Below are 20,875 nucleotides of genomic sequence, written 5' to 3'. Positions count from 1 at the left end.
ATGTAGGCAAAATAACGTAGTTAGAAATATGCAAGACTTACTTAAGGATCAGTGTGACCAGTCTAGATGACTGCAGGTGAACAGTGGCAAATGCTAAGAAAAGTAGGCTGAAATCACTGTGGAGAGCCTAGGACATCAAGCTATGTATTTCAGACCTTATCTTCAAAGACAGTTTGAGAAGGAAAGCATGTTACAAAATTATCATTTTGTGAAAATGGCTCTGGTGGCCACAGGAAAGGGGAATAGCCTGAAGGCAGGGAGGCCAATCAGAGGCTAGAATTACAACAGTCTACAGATTATTAACGCAAAACCACATGTTAGCAGTAGGAATAATGAAGGTATAGATGCAGGAGACGTTACAAAGGCAGCATCCAAGGAACTGCAGACTGTTCAGATACAGGGTATAAGAGAAAGGGTAATTAAATGTAATCCTACAGTTCTAAGTCTAGTTGATTGGCCAAATAAGTATCACACTGATCAAATAGGGAAATCAGAAGCATAAACTGGTTTGAAGTTATGGCGGGACATCCAATAGGAAATGTCTAACAAGTACTGAGAGGTATAGGCGGCAGCCTCAGAAGAGAGGTCAGGGTTAGAAATGAAGAGCCAACAGGAGTATGGGAGGAATAGCCAAGGGCAGAATGTGGTTGATTGTTCACCCACATTGACTTAGTCCACAATATTTATTGAACAACCACCACGTACTTCAAAAAAGAAAAGACAGAGAAGACAGACAGAGAAAAGAAAGGAAGAAGGGCAGAAACAGAGAGAGAGAAAGAGAAGAGAGACGGAGAAAAAACAGTGGCTACAAGGCAAAGGGCTGAAAATAGAACCTTAAGGAATACTCACTTCTAGAAGGCAGAAATAGCAACAAAGGATAAAAAAGATTAAGCAGGATCATGTACTATTCACAAAAGCCAGGACACAGAGGACATCTGTTACTATTCTTCTATCTTGTGTCCCTTACACTAGGGAAAGTATTTTATACATGGATACCACAGTTGAGTATATAGCAATGTCAAGCAGAAATAGAGAAAAGTTTTTTTAGAAATGAGAATTTAGGAAAGATAACTGAATTTAGCAAATAGGGGATCAAAAGAAGTTTTGTGAGAGAGCTATTTTCGCAATATCAGCAAAAGGATGGCAGCAAAGTTAATAAATTCTTGATCAGCATGGAAAAGATATACGATACCTGCATATAAATTTTAACAAAACTTTCTATCTTGGGATACTTGCTTGTCTTCCAAGTGACAATAAAGTACAAAAATAATTACTGATACATTCAACTACCCACTGATGCCTCGGTCAAGGTGGACTGTCACCTTGTCTTGTTTTTTTTGTCTCTGTGCCTTTGGTCATATTGTTTTCTTACCCATTTCAAAATGATCAAACCTTTAAACAGATTCCTTCAAGTTCTACCCTCAATGCTATCTGCTCTATGAAGCTCTTCCTGATTACCTCCAGACAGAAGTAATTTCTCTTCGTCTGAACTTCATGGTACTTTCTCTTTAGCTGCCTAGCAGCACTTACCACTTTCTATGTTTTAAGCAATACTTGTTTCATCTAATAGATGATTTCCTTAAGGGCAGGACTTGTCTGTTCGACTCCGTATTTCTTTCAAAGAATTAAGCCAACACCTTTCACATAGCACATGCTCACCACCACGTGGAAGGGAAAGTTCGCAATCACCTGAACTATGAATCAGGGTGACATGACTGACTACCAGGCACAGACCACCTTGCGTTTGTTCCTTCAGTCAGCACTCATTCGTTCAACCGAGACATCCCCAACGTGGTATGAAGTCCTAGGAACAGAAAAAGCTCCCAAAGAGCTGACGGCAGAGGACAGAAAGCAGAAAACAATAAACACCAAAGTACCATTTGACAAATGTCATATGTATTACTGTGACCTGGGACAAAAGCCACGGCTGGCACCACCGCGACCATCAAACTTCCCAGAGTGACGGAAGCCAGGAATATTTCACAAGTAGTCAATGCTTGAAATGAATTGTGAAAAACTCGTTAAGCGTTTTCCAGGGGGTTTGGGGTGGGTGGTGGGAGCTCGGAGGCAGTGGAACAGCATTCCAAATGCATACAACAGCGTGGCACAGGCAAAGCCATACCTTGGGTACGTACAAAAAGGCAGGCAGTTAAATATATGCACAAAACTCAAGAGCCTATTCAAAAATATTCATATAAAATTCTGTTGGTTCTAAGGTACTGTGAGGATTGTTGAATTTTCTACACCAATGGAAAAGCTTGAAATTATACCTACCAGAGAATAGCAAATCACAGTTAAGTACAGAAGGACTCCTTTGTATGACACATGGTACAAAAGGAAGTATGGGTAATAACAGGATAAGCCATGCTATGGCTGAAATGTATTATTCTATTTGGAGAGAAAGACGAGGCATGCAAATGGTGAGGCCAGGAAATTAGCATTTTTGTTAGAAGTGTCTTTCATTACTCTTTCACTCCATATCGTTACTAAGAAGTAAAATATATCCATAAAAAATAGGCCAACAGACATTCACTGTAAATCCAGAAAGACAGATAGTACATAAAGGGTAAGGGTAAAGATACCTTTTAAAGCAGAAAATAACTATAAATATTCAAATACTGCTGGGAAAATGTCTACAAATGATTCTACATACATTATCTTATATAACAGAGCCTTTTAGCCTCCACAGAAATTTTTATCTTAACTCATCCATAATACCTCTCTGTGACAGATTACAAAAATCATCATACTATTTCAGAGTCCCTCCAATAAAAGGTGGAATTTTTCTCTGCCCCTTGAAATGAGTCTTAGCCTTCCTTGTGACTTGCATTCACCATTGGGCCGTTAGCAAATGTGATACAATCAGAGGCTTGGCAGGTATTTGTTCACTGGGCCTTGCCCTCCTTGCTACTCTCTGGAACCCTGAGACTACAGTGTGAGAATGGATGGACAACGGAGTGGAATAGAGAGGAGCTGTTCCAGTTGTGTTCTCACGACCAATCAGCTTGCCAACTGCCAGATGTGAAAGTCAGGTCATCCTAGACCACCCAGGCCTGGCCAGTCCAGACAAGAAGAACCACCCAGATTCCTGACCCATAGAATCGTGAACAGGTAAATGATTAACACTGTTTTAAGCCATTAAATTTTGGGTAAGTTTGTTATACAGCAAAACCTAACTGACACAATCTCATTGCCTAACATTAAGAGGTATACGCCTCCATACTGATGCCAATATCACACTATGTTAAACACTGAAGCCTGAAATCAAGCTGTGTTAGCTCTCTTTTTCTTTTTCAAAACTGTTTTGGCTTCTATGTCCTTGGCATTTCCATATGAATTTTAGAATTAGCTTGTTAGCTTCTATAAAAATCTTGCTTGGATTCTGACTGGGATTACAATGAATCTAAAGATCAGTCTGGGGAGAATTAACAGGCTAGGAATATCAAGTCTTCCACCTCATTACCAGAGTATATATCTCATTCCACTGTTCAAAAATAGGTTTTAAAGTTTACGAGTATCTTTTCTCTAGGCATATATTGGAATCAAATGCTATAACCGAGGTCTGAGATAGTTCAAGATCACTTTTCTGAAGTCTACTAGATCCCATAATACTTACATCCCTAATAAGTGTGTATTGGTATCAAGGTAGAAAAATACATCAGTGGAACAGAACAGAAATGCAAAAGTAGATCCCCAGATACAAAAGCCATCCAATGGATAAAGAACAATCTTTTCAGCAAATGGTATCAGAACAACTGGATGGCCACACACAATAAAAATGAACCTAGATCCACACCTTACACCATATACAACATCTAATCAAAATGACCAGACTAAAAATGTAAAAGATGAAATGATAAAAGTCCTAGAAGAAAACCTTCATGACCTTGGATGAGGCAAAGCTTTCTAAGATATGACATCAAAGGCACATGTAAAAGAACAAACTAATAAAATGAACTTCATTAAAATATTCTGGTCTACAAAACATACTGTAAGGAAAACAGACAAGCCACAACTCAGAGAAAATATTTGCAGGCATGTATCTGATAAAGGACCTGTATCCAAAATATATAAGAGCTGTCCAAACTCAACCATAAGAAAACAAGTAATCCAATTTTTTTTAAATGGGCAAAAGACTTGGACACCTGGCCAAAGAAGGTATAGAGATCGCAAGTAAGCATATGAAAAGATGCTCGATGCCATTATTCGTTCAGAACTTAAAACCACAAACAATCCCATTACATACCTATTAGAATGAGTCATATTTGAAGGATCAACAAAACTGAACGCTGGCAAGGCCATGGAGGATCAGAAAGTCTCAAATACTGCTGGTAAAAGTGTCAAATGGTACAGTCAATGTGGAAACAGTTTAGCAATTTCTTAAAAAGTTAAACATATACCTACCATATGATCCATCCATTCCACTTCTAAGTATTCAAGAGAAATGAAAACATATATTCATATAAAGGCTTGTTCAGGAATAGTCATAGCAGCTTTATATATCAAAGTCTGAAACTGAAAATAACCAACTGTTCATCAGAAAAGAAATGATGAACACATTATGGTATGTCCAATATAGACTATTATTAAGCAATAAAAACGAATGAACCATTGGAATATGCAGTAACACTGATGAATCTCAAAATAATTATGCTGGGTGAAATAAACCAGGAAAAAGAGAGTATTTGTTGTGCTTCCATTTTTACAAAACACTAGAAAATGCAAACTAATCCATGCTGACAGAAAGTGTATCGGTGGTTGCTTGGAGATGTGGAGGGGGAGCTGGATTACAAGGGGCATGAGGGAACTTTTAGAGATGATTAATATCTTCATTATCTTGGTCGTAGGGGTGATTTCACGGGTGTATACATATGTCAAAACTTACCAAATTATAAGCTTTACATATGTGCAATTTATTGTGTATCAATTAAACTTCAGTAGAGCTATTAAAGCCATAAATGCATTCCTGCCTTGCGAACTGCAATGAGTTTGTGGAGGGCTAGTTATTTTCTTTGGGGAGGTGGTGGATCAGTAAAGGGAGTTGAGGAAAGTCACCAGTGTGCCCTACAACATTACAGAGGAAGTCTTATAAAAAGGGAGAGGATGGGTATGGCGGCAAATTGGGTATGAGATTTAAGCACAAGTATAAAAGCAGGTTTCTCTGAAAAGCACTTTTGGTTAGTTTAGATCTCTGCTGCATACCCTCTTAGCACCAGCACATGTCCTTTTCAACTTGTCATGAGTGTAATTTCTGCCTCTCCCACCCCAGGAGGGCAGGGACTACATAATCTGTCTTATTCCTCAAGGCACCCCTAATACCTAGCAGAATGCCCCAATAGTGTGCAGAAGCCACTCAGGGCGCGGTTAAGAGCTCAGGGTTCTGAAGCCAGACCATCACTTCCTAGCTGTGTAACTCTGAGAAAGTTATTTCACATCGCTCTGCCTCAGGCCCTGTATCTGGAAAAAAAGACGATGATAGGCATGCCTACCTCATAGGGTTGCTATGACGATTACATCAGCCGGCATATGAGCACGACTGGCATTCAACGAGTGAGTATTAAGTTAGAGCTGCTCTTACCGTCACTGCCATCGTCATCATTATCATCTCCAATAATTTAGGAAGGGCGTTCAAAGGAGACTCAGAATTATCTGATTTATGAAGCCAGATCTATATCTGAGGGGTAAGTGGCCTCGAAAGGAAGCAGAAAGCATGTGAAGAGCTATGTAATTGTGTTAGAGGGAGGAAAGGCAGTAGCGGGGAAGGAGGAAGGAAGAGGAAACTCCCACACATGTGCAGCGTAAGGCAGTGCGTTTCTGTCGAATTACTCAGTCAAGTGAGAAGACCATGCTTGACCAGGAAGGCAATATGAATATGTAAAGGAGCAGAGAAAGTACAAGTGATTTTTATCCCAAAGCACATCTCCTCAAGTGCAAAGCAGGTAACATGTTCCCTGTTTTTAACTAACAGTACTGAAAAACAATAAAAAACCACTCCCTGGTGCTCAAAATGAAAAGCTACGCAAAAGGCGAGGCCATGGGGTCTTGAAGGTGTAACTGCCTCCCTTCTTGGATTGTGTTCCCCACACTTGTGCTTACAGATGAACTGTCAGGCGTCACCTGACTCTCATCCCTCCTGGGGACTGGAACAAGGCTCTGATAGCAGCAATGCAGCAGTGTGGGAATCCTTGGGCTGGCACGAGCCCCTTGCTCGATTCAGACCTGTAATCTCTTCTGACTTTGATTTAATGCAGCAATTACTGGTAATGTGGTTTGAAGGAGATAAATGCCCAGTATAGCCGGCTGTCGCTTACTCTGCTCACGATGCAAGAACATTTTTTAATTAAAATTCTCTTTATGATAAAGGAGCTGCTTCACTGAATGTTTCTGTGCAGCCCTGATATGGAGCTTCCCCCAAAGCGGATTAGAAATCAAAGTCGCCCCTCCTCACTTCTGGCAAAGCATGCACACACACAATCACTCCATCACCGAAAGTGAGTTCTTTACCCTAAATTTTTCCCATTTATATAATTAGATCCTGGTAACAACTTCTTTCCATTTCCCACAATCTCAATGTCAGCATTACAGCCCTGCCAGTAATGAAGACATCTTGCATTTTTGCAAAGAAGTTCCCTTAAATAAATTTCCCGTAATTTAAATAAAGTTCCCTTACATAAATACATAAGTTAAGTTCCCTTAAATACTTTATTTCCTTTAAAATGAATATGCAAAGTAAACATTCATAACCATATATGCACCTAAAGACTGTACCTACTTCATTTGTAAAAAATAAAAGATAGCTGATATAAAATATCAATAGTTCTAAAGGCCAGTTTAATTTTAATTCTTGATACCATGGTTTGCTTTACCTTTTATATTTAGGAATCTCTGAGTAATTGTTGCAAGTGAAATAATCATAGAAAGATTAAAACAGAGTTGGCCAGGCTATTTTTCCCCATGACATAAACCCATCACGTTCTAGCGGCTGAAGGACTCTATCTACATCAGGTGCTCCAATTATTATAGTTAAAAAAACGAGAGCAACCACCACCCAACAACTAGAGGAAGAAGAGTAATTCTGTGGGGCTTCAAGAGAGATCATTTGGTATAGGTTTACTGGTTCCTGAATCCACCAGTAAAACTTTTGGTCCAATTACAAAACTTCCCATCCCTAAAAGTAGAAATAAGAAAAGAAAAAAAATAATGTCTTACGATTAGCTAGGACCTATCGTGTTTATTGCTTGGAGAGGACAGTCATTGACAATTATCCTTTAAGAGAAAGAAGGGAATAAACAGCACAAGGTCCAAAGCAGTTATGTTCTGTGAAGTGGAAGCAAAGAGATCCAAGATGAAATATGTATTTTCTTTCTCTAAGGCACACAGCACAATTACAATGTGAAGGTCAAATGGTAAGAACTGATTTTCTGTTCTAGTATAGGAGAGGGGTATCTCAATTATAACCAATTTAACTGTATTTTTTTACTAAGAGCCTCTAAACTCAAATGACATCCCCCTTTCAGAGTGCCACATGCCTTCTCAGGAAATCCAAGACGAGCACTAGATTCCCTCTCTGGAGGCCCTGCAGAGACTACTTTAATCTTAGGTATAAGAATACAGAACTGATGTCATCCTTGCAATACTAATGCTACTCTGGAGAAGTACATGTGGCTCTATGGCTCTTTGTGAGAAAAGTGGTCTTCATTTTCAGAGAGAGAGAAAGATACCTTTGGAAAAGCAACTATATAAATACGCACTATATACATACACACACACACACACACTCACACACACACACACTTACCCTGACCCTTGGGAAAGCGGTCTGGCATAATTAACAAGATTAAAGAGGGATTTAGGATAAATAAGATGAAAGTTAGTCTGATCCTTACAGGATTAAACCCCAAATCCTAATATGAATCCAACGATTTTTAAGATCAACACCATATAACAGGATTAAACCAATAGCCGCTTTTGTTTCCACACTGGAAACAATCACAGCTGGCAACTCCAGGGCCTACAGCACCACCTCAGCAGTGAAACAGTGTGGAGTTCAGGGCTAAAAATAGGGGCCTTACTCCAGCTGGGTTTGCTGACTGCCCTATTTTCACAGGTCCAAAATCCCTTATGTGTAATTCCAAAGTCCAAAAAGCTTGGAAAACTACATTTCTTTCTTACCCATTTCCCCACCCGTTTTTTGTGCTGGTGGAAGAGAGGCTCATTTGGTGATAAAATGGGACAACACCATAATTGGTGTAGGTACACAAAAAACATTTAGCTGTAAAAATATATGAATGAATGTGATTACAAGGTGTTGCCCAAAGCCAACTAGGGGTGTACACACCCTAGTATATGTACTGTCTTTCCTTTCCAAACTACAAAATATTCCCAATTATGATGCAATATCTGGCCCAAGAATTTCAGAAAAAAGACTGTGGAACTGCACAGTTCTTTAGCTTAACAGCAACGACGACATGACTAATGCCAAATCAGGAAAACAGATTTAAATTGCTGACACAATAAGCAGCAACATGTGAAACGATTAACAAGCAAACCGCAGCCAGTGCGCTGAAGACGGACCTCACTGGGGTACACCAGGAGACACGGCTGGAACCATGCATGTTGCAGACTGACACGCCATTTCACGCCATATTTTAAGGAAGATTTCTCAAACGTGTGGGTTAGGGGTAAGTGACAGTATTTAATTCTCTTGGAACATTAATATTTATACATTAATTTACACACACATTTCTCTTTGACAGAAAAACTATCAAGTAACATAAAACTACCAACTTCTGCTTCCAGAAAGAAGGAATACATATACTTTCCCCTATTTCTCCCAATTTAAAACCCTAGCTATCTGAAATATTAAATAAATATAAAGACTCTTACAGGTGGAAAGAAGAAAGCAACCTGGCTCAGGAGCTCAGGACAGGGTGATGAGCTCCCTGGGTTTTCTTTGCTTCGCGGAGCCTGGACTTGGGAGCTGCAGAACCTAGAAGTGCCGATGGGCGCAGACAAAAAGGCCCGAACAAAAGCCTGCTCTCTGCAATCAAAGGACAAGGAAAGGGGAAGCCCAGCCAGACAGAAAACTTTTAGACTGCCCTAATCCAGCCAAACCCAACCTCAGTCCCACCCACGTCAGTAAAGACCTAGTGGAGGGCCTAAACTTGCACTCTTCCCAGGCTATCACCAGGCATTCCAATACCCTGGCCCAAGCCACCTCAGAGAAGGAAAAATAGGGAGCCCATATGTTCACCCCCACAGACTTACCAAACTTTTAGGAAAAAACATAGAAGAAAATCTTCAGGACCCAGGGCTGGGCAAAGAGTTCTTTTTGACTTGACCCCAAAAACATGATTCATAAAAGGAAAAATTGATAAATTAGACTTCATCAAAATTAAAAACTTTTGTTCTAGGAAAAGACAAGCTACAGAGTGAGAGAAATGTTGGCAAACCACACATCTGACATGGGACTACAATGTGGAATACAGAAAGAACTCTTAAAACTCAACAATATGGAAACAATCCAATTAGAACCTGGTTAAGACACTGAAGTTTCACCAAAGAGGATCTACAAATAGTAAATCAGCACAAATAAAGATGTCTAACATCATTAGCCATTAGGGAATGCTACGTACGTATCAGTATGGCTAGGGAAGAAAAAATAACAACATCAAATAGTGCTGAGAATGCAGAAAAACTAAGTAACTCATACACTGCCAGTGGGAACACAAAATGGTATAGCCACTGGAAAACAGTTTAACAGCTCCCTAAAAAAGTAAGTATGCAATTACCCTCACGTTGCTGGCAACAGCACACCTGTGCATCTACCCCCGAGGACTGTTCACACAAACATCTATACACAAATGTTTACAGCGGCTTTATTCGTTACAGGCAAAAGCTGGAATCGACCCAGATGTCTTTCAACATGGGAATGTTTCAACAAACTAAGGTACATCCAAACCACAGAATACTATGAAACAAGAAAAAGGATGGACTGATATATGCAAGAACCAAGATGAATCTCCAGGGAACTAAAAAGCTGTTTCAGAATGTAATCTCAAAAGCTTATATGATACATGATTTTACTTATAAAACATTCTTGAAATAACAAAATTACAGAAATGGAGAACAAATCAGTGGTTGCAATGAGTTAAGGAGAAGCAGGGCAGGTGGCAATGCCTGTGGCTATAAACGGGCAACATGTACGGTCCTTGTGGTGATAAAAGTGTTCTGTATCTTGACAGCATAAATGTCAATTTCCTGGTTGTGATACTGTACTATAGTTTTGCAAGATGTTACCAATGATATCCATGGGATATCTCTACTCAATTTCTTGCAACATACAGGCATGCAAATCTGCAATTATCTGAAAACAGAAGTTGAGTGAAAAGGAAAGTCTATCTGTTGCTATAAAGGACATTACTGGGACAATTAGCAAACTGGGATGTGGGCTGCATATGAGATAACAGTATCTATATGAAATGTCCTGGTTGTTTTAAGTGTACTGTGGTTATGTTTTTAGAAAATAAATATGCATTTTGGACTAAAGGGACATGATCTAGATGTACGTATATACACACACACATTTTTTAAAAATTTATTCTCAAAGGCTCAGGAAAGAATTAGAGAATAGTAAAGCAAATGTGGCAAAATGATAAGAAAAAAAACTTTTGGGGTGCGAGGAATATATTCATTACCTCGACTATGTCACAGTTGTTTATGTCTGCCAAAATCTCATCAAATGCCACTTTAAAATATGTGTAGTGAATCCATAATTATCTCAAAATAAAAAATTTAATTTAAAAAAAGACTAGTTGGCCCTGAAATCCAGAATACTCTAAATACATCTACCAGCAGCTTTGTATTTTGATGTCACCCAGAACAAAACAATTATGCCTAATGTTTATGATTATTATATCATGTACAGAGTTACCAAAACATTTTATGGCCTTTACCAATGTATTCTTTGTGCTTACTAGACACATAGCTGCCCACATCGTAGGACAAAATCAGTATGCAGATACCTCCTCACAATAGCCTTCGTATTTATTGCTCATGTTTCTTAAATATATTAACTAAAGGTTGCTGCTCTGATAAGAGCTATTAGAACTTAAGAGAGGTTTCCTCTCTTAATATGTCTGATTGACTTTTTTTCACTAGCATTCTCTGAAAATTATTTTATGAAGAAAAAAATAAGGTGATAAACTCCATTTGATCATCAGTTTCAGAGATAACATTTTTTTATTATCTTCAGAGTAAGTTCCCTTCAATCACCTTAGCCAAAAACAAAAGATAACAAACATTTAGATGTGATTATTTTATCAATATAATATCCAACACTGCATAAAACACCACTTTTTAAAAACTGCTTTACTTATATGAACCATTAAAACAGGAAGGGAGGGATGATTAAAACAGAAGTTCTGGTTCAACTCAATTAAGGACCAATACTGAATTGTAGAATCTTTCTAGAAAGTCTGGGGTTAATACTATAGTACTTGTTACTTCCCACTTGAAACCACCATGAGAAAGGACCTATCACAGACACTTTGAAAACGTCTTTTAAAACTAAGATAACATGCATAAGAGATCCGGAAAAAGTGATCATCAAAAATCACGTTTCTTATGAAACTGACCAAAAGTATGCTATTTTCACCGCCTGAATCAAAAGAATCTAGGAAAATCAGTACTCAGGTTCTAAAACACCTGGGAGAGCAAGAAGTAAAAACTCTACTTGCTATCTCCTTCCCTTCCAGACCAACCAGGCTGTCTCACTCAACTCTGTCAAGCTTTGGGCTAACAAGTTCAGGAATTCATTCCTACCTTCACCCAAAACATGTAAAAGTCGTTAGATCGGTGATGAAGCAATGGATTGACTCAGCATCCCAATCAAGCCTGCTCCATGTTCCCAGCACCCACAACAGTGCTTGGCCCACAGGTGTGCACAATGTATTTGCTGAAATAAAAGAAAACTAGATAAAGGAATAAATAAGTGTCCTCAACCTTTTTACTAGAGTGGACTTGAACCCCTAGTGTTCAGGGACCAAGAGTCCTCTCCCTAAAATACCACCTGAGCTATTTGCCTCAGCACCAGTATCCTCGGATTCTAGACTGGCCCATGGATCTTTGATATCGCCAGACCTTTTAGTTCCTATTCAACCCTGGGTGAGTAAGCCCACTCCAGCCGTGACTGTCTATACATCTAGGCCCTCACTCCAAATACATCACCTGGATCCAGCCTGCCATCTCCACCTTAACTACAAGCTACCAGAGATGGAAACATCCAATTTCACATTGGCCTCTGTGATCTTGATTTCCTGTCCTGTACTTACTGCTAAACATACTTTTAGTAGGGAACATGTGACTAGAGCAATTCTGTATTTGTTATTTTTCAGTATGGTACAATTTAGTTTGCTAGCAGTATCTTCTTATGATGTATCCTTTTATACAATAGGATACATGACTTGTTCAGAGTCACAGTGTATGACAAAGCCTGGGTTGCCACTGTTGTTCCAGTATCTTCCATCCAGTCCATTAAATAACATATCTCCTCTATCGGCTGTATCAACTGCCTTCACTTCTTTTTTTTTAAGTACTAGATTAAACAAGGTTAAGTTCTTTAAAATCCAGATTCTATTACACATATTTTTACCTTGAATTTAATCCATTCTTCATGCACATGTTAAGCAACATTAATCATCGTTTAGCCTCCAAATACTTCCTGTGGCACCAACTTCACTAAATTTTGGCTAAGTCTCGGCAGAGGTAGATGACAAGAGAGTTAATGCATTCTTAATATGGCTGGGCTTCACAGGGCCCATGATCCTCTGAAAATTGGGTGTGAAATGTTATAAATATGTACATTGTTCTGGGGACCTGATCCAGAGCTTTCATTAGATTCTCAATGAGGTTCAAGACCCAAAATAAAGATTAAGAACCAACAGGCCAGAAAATTAACAGGGTTTTGAGATAATTCCTTCTTTATGGAGCTGTTCCATTCAAACACTCCTATTTTTCCTTGGCGAACAACTAATATTTCTAGTTTAGGTATTTCCCCTAAGCTCACATCCTAATCCTACCTCTTTTGAATGTTTCCCTTGATTAAAGGACTTTTATTTTCATTTCTAAACCTCTCCTCCTTTCACAAAACCACAAGCGCCTCCTCGTCTAAGGGCTAGGCCAGAGACCCAAATCCTAGTCCCACTGTAATTCTTCCAAGTCAGTGACCAACTGACAAGAAACATTCCAGCTCCAACATTCCGTCTTACTAAAGGGCTAGTCCACTAAGAGAGATCTTTGTTGTGTGTGTATGTGTTTTGTTTTTTATTAAACAGTTGTTTAAACCAATCTGGCTTCAAATCCTCAAGGGAAAATGTGGGGTCAAGAATCTATTGTTCCTTTTTGGCCATGCCTGAATTTTCTTCAAGTCATCCTACAGCTTTCAGTCTGAGCAAGCTTCAGTGACATACTTCTACTGCAGACTTACCAAAGTGGAAGTTCTTCTGGTCACTCAGTGAAAATGAAAGACTTGAAATCAGTGTTTCTTAAGCACTTTTAACACCCTTGTCCTACAGCATTTACTCACCTGTATCTTCCATCAGCCCAGAAAAGTACACACAGCCTTACTTTCTGAAATTTTCATTATGACTTAGAGGTTTAAATATAGTCTCTCTCATCCCAACCCTGGATTCTGATTTATACCTCGTTCTCATCCCTGACTGAGATCCTGGCTCTAAGCATACAAAACGTAAATATGGACTTCTGTGGCAAGGTCCCTTCAAAGAAGGTTTAAAATAATAATCTGTATGCAGAATGATAAGGATAACAGAAAAGGGCTTTCCAACAACCTCTTCGTCACAAGACAAATAATAAAAGTGAAAAAACAATGGGGGTTTCTGGTTAACTGAGAACTGTAATATGTGAGAATCAATAAAACAGCACAGAACCATACTGAAACTGTCTGGATCACATTATGAACATCAATATTGCAGAGTATGGCAGAAAATGAAGGAGACTTGGCTCTCAGATTTATACAGAGCACACCCTTTTCTGGATCAATGGCTGATAAAAGCAGGTCTCAGTTTCTTCTCAAAATTAGTAGGGTATGTTATATTTTTAGGCATTGACTCCCAGTTATTTGAACTTTCAAGATTTGTTTGGAGGCAACAAGGAGTTTAATGAACTATATTCTTTTGACCTTTTATTCAGAGATGCATAAAGAAACATGATTTAGCCCATTTACCAATGCAATGAGAGGCATGGCTACAGAGAACATGAAATTTAAAGAAAACAATTCACTCTCAATGTATTCTGAACTGCTTATTATTGAAAAATATATATTTTCCACATTAGAGTGAGCACTACTTCCCCTATCCCTTGCTTGTCTTGTTTCTATTAGTTCCATAGTTCAAACTGTTAATTTTCAAGTTTTTGAAACTAGTTCTTACTTCTTCATACCAGTTGGCTTCCACTCAACAGTATCCTGGGGGAGTTGGTATGTTGCTACTCCCTTGAAAGCTACTCTAAAAGGTCGCTATTTTCATTTGTGTTAAGTACCTGGGGAGAGATAGATGAAGGGAAACTGAACTTTGGCAGGGCATAAACATGTTTCCAAGACCTATACTCTGAAGTATCACTGGGTTTCCTGAAGTCATGTGTGTTACGTGGCTGGAGGAGAGGGGAACAAAAGAAATGTGAAGGTAAGATAAGGAAATAAGAACAAAGAAGGAAGCTGTGAAGGCCCAGTGCAGAAGGACTGAAGTTCTGACCAGCAGTTAAGTGGAGCTTCAGACTGAGTGTAACATCAGCAGGCAACAGTGGAAACACAAATGATGGCAAAGTCCTGGGAGCAAGGAATTATTCCACTGGAATAAAGACTGCTCGAGGTAGAGACTGGGAAAAGACTGACCTCCTGCAGGAAGAAGTCAAGATCCAAATCATCAAGTCATAAGGATACATCGAACTAACCTAATCTGAGCTGTTCTTAGTCAAAGGGTTCAGTGTGAGAGTACAAGGCCAAGTCTGACTTTTCCTCGTCACACAGGAAGGAATACCATCAAACACAAATCAAGGAAAAGAAAATCTGGATCCAATAAATTTTTTAAAAAGTCACCAGGAGAAGAAACGGCTGAGTGATTCCCCTTAGTTAACTGAATTGGATTCAGTGTTGGGCGCAGGTCCCAAGGAAAACTAGAGTGCCACCGCACACCGGAACAAAAAGACCAGGCAAGGAGACTAGCCAATCTAATAAGGATGTTCAAGCCCTGGCACATGGGTAATAAGGCATCAAATTATTTAAAGACTGTGCTGACTAGTGGGAAAGCAGCTCCTTAACATAAGGGCAGATTAAACTTTCTAATTCACAGAAGAGAAATGAACTTGCATGCCTTCTGTATCTGTGGCTGGGCAGGGGAAGGACAGACAGAGACCAACGATTTTAAGCAAGATGGTACACTTGAGCTCAAATCAGATCAACATCTACTACTGAGTACCACCTGATAGGTGTTCAGCACTACTGGGACATTGAGAATTCATCCTGGACTTGGATGAATTTATAGGAGAAACTAGGCCTGTCCATGACCACTTACCATAGGGCTGCTATTGGGATTTGATATGTTAATGACTATAAAACGTTCAGTATAAAGGCTGGCAAACAGTGGGCATTCGAAAATCGATAGCTGCCAATCCACATCCTTATAATTATCACCGCCGTTATCACAATACCTATTAGTGTGTTGTAGGGGTAACGAAATGTAAATCCCAGAAGAACAGCTTTAAAAGGTGCAGAATTTGCTTCCAGATGGTTTCTTAAGACTGTGCCCATCAGACCAAGGATTTATATTAAAACTAGGACAAGACCTCTCCCCACTCATGATCTAGTTTCTACAACAGTCTTGCTGACACTGTTTCTGGCAAACTTTCTCCATCAGTCATGGAAATGTTAGCACCAACACAGTCTCGCACCCATGCCACCCATTTTTTTACATCCTGTGAAGCTCACTTTAAAGTTTGTTGTGATATTCACAAAAGAAAAAAAAGCCACTGAGACCTCAGAACAACTACTTCCAAATGTCACAGATCAAAAGGGAGAAATCGGGCGGGGGGGGGGGGCGGACAGCACAAGGTCCTTCCTTCTCTCAAGAGTAAAAAAATACATCACTGTCATCATCAACTCCCATGATGACTTAGAGGCTTTAGTAAAAGCACACGTGAAAAACAATATCCCTAGTCTCCCCAGACTAAATTTCATGAAATAATGGTGTGAGTTATCTTGCCTAGCAAAGGGCAGGGGACTAGAGGAAAACAAACCAGAGATGTTCTAAAGTAATTAAAAAGCAATTAATTTAGAGTAAAGTTAGTTTAAAGGTTTGCAGGATGTTTAACAGAAAGAAATATAAAACACTCCATCTACTTACCAAACTTTTTTTTTTTCTTTAAGAGAGAGAGTGAGCATGCATGCATGAATGGTGTTGGGGCAGAGGGAGGGGGAATCTCAAGCAGACCCCCTCCCCCCACTGAGCATGGAGCCTAACTCGGGGCTTGATCCCAGGACCCCGAGATCATGACCTGAGCCAAAATCAAGAGTCAGATGCTTAACCAACTGAGCCACCCAGGTGCCCCCTACTTGCTAAACTTGTAAAGAGCTAACAATATAGTAAACTCGTAAGTTCTTAGAAAATACATCCAATTTAGGGATGAGGTGAACAGAGAAAGAGGGCAGAACATGAGAATAAAAATACAAAGAAACAAAAGGAGAGAAAAGGAAGGGTAAAAACAGCAAGGACCAATCCTACATACACCAGGGAAAGAGGAAAAGAAGAGAGGAAAATGAAAATGGAACGAATATCGGTTGAGTCAGAATGAATCATAGCTACTGACCAGTTCAACACTTTTGCTTCACTGATGAAAAAGATTGTGGCCTCACAAAGTTGACTAATTTCTTTGAGTTTACTGAGCTAGATAATGGCAGATCTGTAAAGGTGGTGAGTGCACAATAAATATTCAAATTTTTGATGACTTAAAAAGATAAGTGTGTTGGTCTAAATGTTTCTGTGTCCCTCCCTTCCAAAATTCAGTGGTAAAGCCCTAACCCCCATTGTGGCTATATTAGGACATAGGCCTCTAAGGAACTACTTAGGGTTAAATGAGGTCATGAAGGGACAAGATTAGCGTGCTTGTAAGAAGAGACATCAGAGAACTTGCCCACATGTGCACACACGCATTCTCACCCTTGTCCTCTCCCCCAACATGTGCATGAAAAGGAGGTCGTATGAGCACAGAGGGAGATGGTGGCGAGCTACAAGCCAAGAGGCGAGGCCTCAGGATGAAACCTGCTTTGCAGGCACCTTGATCTTGGAGTTCCCAGTCTCCCGAACTGTGAGAGAGAAATTTCTGTTGTTTAAGCCACCTGATCAGCGGTCATTCGTTATAGCAGCCCTAATGGACTAAGACGGCAAGCACTGAAGTCCCCTGGGAAAGTATTCAAAAGGAAAAGTTTTAACTTATTTGTTAAACTTAAACTATACACGCACCTTAGCCCCTTTTCTTTGTTTGAGAAGGAGGATGGAGCCACTGGCTGGGTGTAGGGAACACTTCCAAAGGCAAACCTTCCCTACAAGGGATCTACAAACAGTAGAAACTCAGTAAACGTTTAAGCAAATAATAAATGGTCAAAACCTGATTCTGTACTTAGGAAAATAACCTTTACCTAGTCCCAAACTATGCACCACTAACTGCAAATAACGAATGCTCAAAAGTGTGTGTGTGTGTGTGTGTGTGTGTGTGTGTGTGTGTATTTGCAGCCCACATCATAGAGAAGTAAATGCTGTTTTAAAAGTCTGGCCAAGTGCCAAACACCCTTTCCAACTTGCCTACTCTCTCCCTAACCCCTTCTCATCCCCTTAAGAGTTTATGCCTTGACATTTTAAATTTTACATTTTATTGGCAAAACAAAGATGACTTTTTCACTACCAGATTTTAAGAAATCTGCCTACTATATTTTGTTTGGTAAAAGTTACAATAAAAGTAAAGAGCATTATTGTCCAACTTTAACATAAACTTTTAAAGTTACAGTTAAAAGTTAGTTAACTTTTTAGTGAAAAGTGGCAAAAATCCAAGTTCAAAGGGAAAGAAAAGTACTGTTAAAAAATGCAAATTACCAATATACAAAAGTAGCACTTTTAATTATGCCTTCTAGTAGTGTCCTTTCCCAAACCAGTTGCTGGCAATTACCGTGGACTCGAAAACTGATGAATGAGTGGGCTAAATATATAAAAGACAAAAGAAGAAGAAGAACCCAGAGTTTATAAATATGAAGGGAGACTGTTTTAATTAGCATTTCAATTGTCTGAAGTTTGTTAATGAAATGTGTCCAGAAAAAGAAAAAAAAAAGGTTATACACCAAGAAAAGGAAGCAAAAGGAATACTGTTCTCCTTGTAACATTTGCTAGGGAATACCATAGTGCACCTCACAGATGAAAGCCCCTTAGAGTCTCAAACTAAAGCCTCTTTAAATGGACGCCTGTATGGGTCCATCTCGTGTGCTCTGAAAAAAATACTACAGCCAGCATACATTCTGTCTGTGGGTCGTATGCTAAAAATGCATTTTTATTTCAGCTGTTCAGAACTCTGATCACATATCCCCATTAAAACCCATTAAAAGAAATACACACACATGCACACACACACACACACACACATTTATAAATGGTGGCTGAATTTCCAGGCCAGATAACAAGAACTTAGTAATGCCATGCGGAGTGGTGGGGAAGAACGTGAGTGTACCAAATCAGTAACATACCCAAAATGCCATATATGTGAAATAACAACAGAAAACGAGATAGCTAAAATAGCAGCAAATTACAAATAATGCCAACATAATCAAGTAAAAAATGTTTTTTTCAAATCTTCTCGCATACTGGTTAGTAGAAGACAAATTTAATTCACTGACAAAGACAGTGGAGACATCCACGGAAATTTAAGGAGGAAGCAGTACTTTCAAGGGCTTTAGTGACTGGTGCAATTTTTTTTAAATTCGGCTTTTTAAAATATAATTTCAATTTTAACACCTACAACATTTCCATTTTCGCAGACACAAGTATCATTAAGCCAGAACGCAGCAGAGGCAGATCTGAAACCTAGTCCACGTAGTTCCAAGGCCGGTGCCACGAAGCTCTACCGATTCCGCAGTACAAACCGGCAGACGCGCACAGGGACAAATGAGAGAGAAGGGCTGAACGACAAATACAAAGACAGTTCCACCCCATAAATTCCTACAGTTGGAAACCTCCGGAATTTAACACCCATGTGATGATTATTTACTGAACACCGTTCACTATTCGAGACACTGGGGATACAGCAGTAAACAAACCAGACATCTCTATAGGAGAGACAAGTAGTAAAAAAAAAGATGTTTTTAAAACATACTAGAAGATGGTAGGGGCTATGGTGAATTTAAAAGAGACTGACTAAAAACGAACCGAAGAGGTCAGACCCCAGCAGAAACGTGAGGGAGATGAGGAAGTGAGACTTGAGGATGTCTGGAGAAGAGCATCACGAGCGGAGGGAACAAGGACAAAGCGCCTAGCAGACCTGAGGAGCAGCAAGAAGGCCAGTGAAGCTAGCGGAGAGTGAGAACAGAATGGGAAGAACAGGAGGGGATGAGTGGCAAAGGGGTACCTAGGAGCCAGCTCGACCAGAGCCTTGTAGGGACTCTGGCTTTCCCTTTGAGTGAAACACATTAGTGGAGTTTTGGACGTGATCAGATTTGTATTTTCAAAGGATCATGACAGATGCTGTGCTCAGAATAAATTATTTGGAGTCAATGGCAGAAAGCAGGGAGACCAAGTAGGAGACTATTAGAATACTCTAGGCAAGAAAGGAAGATGTACTGACAGAAGAGGTAGACCTGGTGAAAAGGGATGGGATCGAACTTATTTTTGAAAAGCAGAGCCTAAAGGATTTGCTGAACTAATAAGACTGGTGTGAGAGAGAAAGAAGAGTCCAGGATGACTCGAAGGTTTTTCTGGTCCAAGCAAGAGAACTATGTACTAACAAAGATGAAAAGAAAAACAAAAACACAAAAACCAAAACTCTTAAATATTGCACTTAGACTATGTAAATATAAGAAGAAGAACCAGAAGTAACAATAAGCTATAACCTATTGGAGATATACTTAGAATCCAGAATCCGAATTCATAAGATGTGTATGCTCTGGGTTGATGCATGACTATACGCAATTAAATTACATTCAAAGGATGATGCCTTTTGAGCTATATATGCTTTCAAAACCAGGAAAATAGGGAATAAAAATTTAGACAGTGTCTGTCAGTGAAACACATATTTGGAAGATTCAAATCTACATAGGTAGAGAGCTACAAAAGGAGCAAGAGCAGAACAAAGGGTCAAAGGCAGGAAAGCACTGACACAGAACTTAAAAAGCATGGCATAAATAGAACAGGACAATTTTAGAACGGGTTTGGGATTGGCTTGAGTACTACTCAGCAAAAAAACTTGCCTTAGTTTGCCTTCTTGTTGGGAAGAATAGGGCTGAATTTCAATGTATTTTCACAGATGGAAAAGGAAGAGAAATCAAGAGCATATTATTTGGATTTCAAAGAGATTCGATGATTCTGTCTTACAAAAAAACACTGCTGATGCTCTTCTCAGCTCAATGTGTTCTCAAACGTTAATAGATTCAAAAATCCCTTGTTTAAAAAAAAAATCACACAAAGTGATCTTTACTGTTAACAAGGCTAAAGAAGTGGTAGACACATTGATAAGAGAGTTAAAATCTATACTAGCGAAAGACTGCAAGATAGCCACTGTCTATTTTCTTTATTATGATTGATATTAGCACAATGAAAGCTTTAATTTG

The 20,875-nt window shown here is 39.3% G+C and overlaps 1 protein-coding gene across 21 annotated transcripts in view; it reads right to left on the bottom strand.

The window, feature by feature from the left end:
- Nucleotides 1-20,875, bottom strand: part of RBFOX2 (RNA binding fox-1 homolog 2) — a 271,018-nt gene that overhangs the window by 108,336 nt on the left and 141,807 nt on the right. The window contains exon 1 of one of the 21 annotated variants that reach the window (XM_087868769.1): nucleotides 11,824-11,955. The exons of the other annotated variants lie outside the window; for them this stretch is intronic. Within the exon in view, the coding sequence (XP_087724895.1) occupies nucleotides 11,824-11,838 (15 nt within the window). The 5' untranslated portion in view covers nucleotides 11,839-11,955. Of the gene's footprint in view, nucleotides 1-11,823; nucleotides 11,956-20,875 lie in introns of those variants that run through there. 21 annotated transcript variants of the gene reach the window in all.

The sequence above is a fragment of the Ursus americanus genome, chromosome 17, assembly GCF_024610735.1.
Source record: "Ursus americanus isolate L20-20 chromosome 17, mUrsAme1.1.p, whole genome shotgun sequence".
Classification (NCBI taxonomy): Eukaryota; Metazoa; Chordata; class Mammalia; order Carnivora; family Ursidae; genus Ursus; species Ursus americanus.
The sequence above is the reverse complement of the archived record's forward strand: the minus strand, read 5'-3'. Positions and strand labels throughout refer to the sequence as shown.